This window comes from Etheostoma cragini, chromosome 3 (assembly GCF_013103735.1).
Source record: "Etheostoma cragini isolate CJK2018 chromosome 3, CSU_Ecrag_1.0, whole genome shotgun sequence".
NCBI classification, from domain to species: Eukaryota; Metazoa; Chordata; class Actinopteri; order Perciformes; family Percidae; genus Etheostoma; species Etheostoma cragini.
The window spans coordinates 157454-162451 of NC_048409.1; the positions used below are offsets into that span (position 1 = coordinate 157454).

The 4998-nt window shown below is 43.2% G+C and overlaps 1 protein-coding gene across 1 annotated transcript in view; it reads left to right on the forward strand.

Moving 5' to 3' along the window:
* Positions 1-1915: 1915 nt before the first annotated feature.
* Positions 1916-4998, forward strand: part of urb1 (URB1 ribosome biogenesis homolog) — a 28782-nt gene continuing 25699 nt past the window's right edge. The window contains exons 1-3 of the mRNA XM_034867237.1: positions 1916-2185; positions 2772-2911; positions 4298-4449. Of these exons, the coding sequence (XP_034723128.1) occupies positions 1918-2185; positions 2772-2911; positions 4298-4449 (560 nt within the window). The 5' untranslated portion in view covers positions 1916-1917. The remainder of the gene's footprint in view (positions 2186-2771; positions 2912-4297; positions 4450-4998) is intronic.

The window sequence follows — 4998 nt, forward strand, 5'->3', positions numbered from 1 at the left end:
CGGGCAGCGGGCAGCAGCCAGCAGGCAGCGGCCACCGGGCACCGGGCACCGGGCACCGCGCACCGGGCACCGGGCAGCGGCCAGCGGCCAGCGGCCAGCGGCCACCAGGCACCGGGCAGCGGCCAGCGGCCACCGGGCTGCGGCCAGCAGGCACCGGGCAGCGTCCAGCGGCCACCGGGCAGCGGCCACCGGGCACCGGGCAGCAGCCAGCAGCCACCGGGTTTTCATTTTCATTTTTGAAAAAATAATTAACAATCGGGTGCCCCGTTCAGGCTTAAAGTGTATTGTATCACAGGCAGAACAAGATTTATTTATTTTTTGGGGGGAGGGGCATTTTTAGGACTTTATTTGTAAAGGACAGTTGAAGAAATGATAGGGGTGAGAGGGGGGGAATGACATGCAGCAAAGGTCGGAGTTGAACCCGCGGCCGCTGCGTCTTTAAAGCCTCTATATATGGGCATGCGCTCTACCAGGTTAGCTACCCAGGCAGAGCCATAGTTGCCTAATTTAGGGCTGTAATCAAATCATCAGAATCCCAAGTAACCACCCAGACAATAGCAGACTACCTACAGGCCCAACCTCAGTGGATTTTAAATAGTTTTCAGTGCACAGTTCGAGTATTACTCCCAAAGTTCTTAAACCAAGCAAGGGTGCCCCTTGGTGGCATACTGAATGAAAAGTAAAATAGCGCATTTCTTCTGGAGAACAATGTTACATTACTTAAGTTCATTTCACAAAATAACATCATTCTTGTCTTTCTCAGCAAGCACTAAGGCAGATGTGTGTCATTTGGAAAAGAAGCCTTCGTGTGTTGTGTAAGCCTAATTAGACATGATTCAGCCTAATTTATTAAGATGTCAGATTTCTAATTGAGCATTGAGTGCAATAACCAGATGAGCTGCTTGATTTGACCTCTTCCTGCTGATCTTATAAAGAAATGATAACATAATAAAACAGACTTGATGAACAGATCACCCGATGTCTCAGAATTGGGCCCTTCTAAGTTTGACATCAACTTTGAGGTTTTGGTCAGGCAGGGCCTGCGAAGCCTTGTTGAAAGAAAACGGAGAAGAGGCTGAACTTTGGTTGTCCACCACACACTCTTTAAATAGGTTACCAAGCTAAACCACAACTATGTCTTCATGGTCTCAGGAAAAGGTGTGTTTCCCCAAAACGATGCAAGCAACTAAAACAAGGCATGTTGAAAAGAGTGTATAAGTGCATGAAACAGCACTGAGACCATAATCTGTTTTGTCAAAACTTTAAAAAATAAAAAACCGTCATGAAAGAGTTAGCAAATCCCAAAATGTATGAGAGAGATTTCTATCAAGCCTCAAATTTGAAAATCCTCTAATCACCTCGGCTGGACTTGTAGGCCGTTATCTGTATTTTTGGCTAGTTTCATTTACAACAAAACATTAGATTTATGAACTACATGTTTTTTTTGTGCAAAAAAATCCTAATTAGTAAAGTAACTAATAACTAAAGCTGTAAGATTAATGTAGTGGCATAAAAAGTTGAATATGTCTCTCTGAAATGTAACAGAGTTGAGGTAGAAAGTGGCATGAAAAGACTCAAGTAAATAAGAAGTATCGCGAATGTGTACTTAAGTACAGTACTTGAGTAAATGTATGGTCTACGTACATTCCCCCCTGGGTAATACACCTCTTTGTGTATTTTATAGCATCTGTATGTATTTGGCCTGTTATTTTCTCAAATGAATGGCATTCCAATAGGTCTGAATGTGCAGTATTGAAGAGGCTATATGTAACTTTCAGTCTGTGTTGGTTCCAGCCGCCACTTTAGACAAAAGCAGTAGTGTGGAAAGGTCTAGAAGTTGTGGCCGGGTTAGCTCAGTCGGCCCAGCGGGCGCAAACAATGCGGAACGGAAGTTCAGTAGAACACGTTTCCGACCGGATGACAATTTCGTTGGACATCTTTCTGTTTACAGCAGCACAACGTGGGTCTAACTCCGTGGTCTGGCTCCGTGGTCTGGCTCCGTGGTCTGACTGGGACAGACGAACTACGTGGTCACTCCTATCTGTCTCCTCGGCTTTAGAAATGAGCAAAAAGCGCCACAGCGAGGACTCGGCCGAGTCGCCCACTCCGCTCAAAAAAGAAGTTCCGGAGTTCAATGGGACTGTATTTAAAGCCATGCTGAAGGACCCCCCCACAGCCATGAAGGGTGAGTGCATGTGGATGTGATACTAAGTCCTATTAATGACTTGTCCATTCAGTCACCTATCCGTCCACGTTGTGCAGTCAGTCTGAGCCATAGACCGTTAATATTAAATATCCATATCTATATCTATATCTATATGGATACAAAGTGCATCCAGTCCATGATCTGAGCACCCTTTCTTTAACGGTCTATGGGCTTACCTGCCTCTGTTTTGCTTGGCCTTATACCAGTGGTGGACTCATAGACTGCCCTTACCCTGTATTAACGGTCTATGGGTGTACTCTAATGGATTCTAGTGGGTATAGTGTACTGTATGGACATATGGGTGTCCTCCCCCAGGGACATTTTGAATGTCAACGACTTAATATCCTGCATTCTGCTACACTTGAATACACCAATTTACGCTGGAAATACTTTTTATTTAGCCTATGTTAAGGAAAACATAGATGACAATTTAAAATATGATGAATTATGTTGTTACGTGTCATTGGGCATTTTGAAGTCCTGAAGCTCTCTTTTCTTTGGGTGTACTGTGTGCTGACCACATAGACTACACCACTGGCTAATACTGACTTTGTATCGCCTACAGGACTGGAGACATTCATATCAACCGCTAAGAAGCTGCCGTGCTCTGACCTGTATGATGTGGTTGAAGGTTATATTAAAATATCTATGGAGTGTGTGGAAATATTCAAATTGCTAGAGAGAGAAAAGCATGTAGAGAGTGAGGTAAGTACATGTTGATTCAATAATTTTTACATCCCCAGTGGGGAAATTACAATTTGCACTCTAAGTTAGAAATCACTACACACAGGCCTGAAATACACACACACACACACACACACACACATGCTCAGGACCTATTCATGCACAAATGGAGAGATGTCAGAGTGGGGGGGCTGCCAGTGCAGGACCAGCGCCCTGAGCATATGGGGGAGGTACACTGCCTTGCTCAAGAGCACCTGGCCGTGCCCAGGAGGTGAAGTGGCATCGCTCCAGCTACCAATCCACACTCTGTACCCTCCAGTTCCCAACCCTCTACGGGCTGAGCTACTGCCCCCCCAAATCTCTGGTCACCTTACCATTCAACTCCAATTCAGAGGCCAGCAATTGGATTCTAAACCGATTATTGATGGGCCTCGATGCAACAATTGTTTTATGTACATTTCCATGCGTGAGTTTACCAATTGGTACTCAGTTTGCTAATCACTTCTTAGACAAAGCAGCGAGACAAAGCTTAGATTTTTGTCATACAAAAGTTGTAATGAAATGTTTAGTATACTGAGGTTTTTATTTTGTAGTCATTCCATGCTTGAGCCTAAAAGGTTCCATGGCATGGCATATTCACTTTATGAGCATAGGTTTTTTAACATTAATATGCGTCCCCCCCCCCAGCCTGCCTATGGTCCCCCAGTGGCTAGAAATGGTGCTAGGTGTAAACCGAGCCCTGGGTATCCTGCTCTGCCTTTGAGAAAATGAAAGCTCAGATGGGCCGATCTGGAATCTTGCTCCTTATGATGTCATAAGGGGCAAGGTTACCTCCCCTTTCTCTGCTTGGCCCGCCCAGAGAATTCCCCCCCCCTCCATGAGAGAGAGACATCATGGCTTTTCACTATTAGGGGACCACTAAAGTCTATATAAAACCATCCAAAGAGCACCATGTCATGGGACGTTTAGACATGCTGAGTCACTTTTTCTCAAAGTAATCTTCCATGTCAGAGGCTGAGTCCTGTTTAAAGGTGGCAAACAGGAAACATGACGTGGTCAGATGCATTGTGATGAACAGCCTATATGTGTTTTGCCTAATTATTTTATGTACTGTATGTCTTATTAGATCATGTGTATCTACTCAATTTTGGCCACGTTTGTGGGTTTTTTGCATTCTTGCCTCAACACTAAGTTGTTGTCAACATGTCCGGAGACAGTAACTGTTAATTAAAAATCAACACATTTTAAAAATCAATTATTACCTCATCAGAATTGAGCCTCAAACCGTTCTAGAGAGGATTTTGATGCATCTAAGAATGGATCATTTCCCCACCCCTACTAATGGTTAGGTAGGTTCCCTGTTTTTTTGGACACCATAAGCACTAATCAAATCCTGCTTCTGTCCAGATGATGGCGATATTTGAGAGCTTGGAGATGATTCTTCTAAGGACAGCCAGTGACCTGTCCCACTTCAACATGGTTGGCAATGCTATTGTGAAAAAGACAGTTTCCAGCTACATGCCACTCCTGCAGGGATCTTTCAGTTCGCAAAATCACAGGTTGGTATTTAATGACCTCGCTGGGTTTTTCCTGCGTAGAGGATTTTTAGCAGCGCCAAAGTAAAAGTGCCAAAATGATAAGAATTGTGAGAAAGAAATAGAATTCAAATTAGAGCTGCACAATATATCGTTTTTTTTTATCATCAGAATATCATCTTGCGCAGTATACATATTGCTAAAGGCCGCGACATATCGCCATTTAGATGTTTTAAAAGTTAAAAGAAAATATGCACTTTAAAAAGAAACTTTCATTCTTTTTTACTGGTGGCTTTTATTTTCAATTCAATAAAATAATGTTGGAAATGATTTCCTTTCGTTTGTTTAAAGTTCAACAATGTATTTTAGCAAAATAATGAAAGCAGCAGAAATTTAGACCTTAGTACACGTTAATATGTTTATGTATTGCTCTGTTGCTTGCTCTGGAGGGAACTACTAGAACTGTTGGGTCCTTGTAAATTATAGAGAGGTCTTGACCTGCTCTATCTGTAAATTATAGAGTGGTCTAGACCTGCTCCGTCTGTAAATTATAGAGTGGTCTAGACCTGCTCT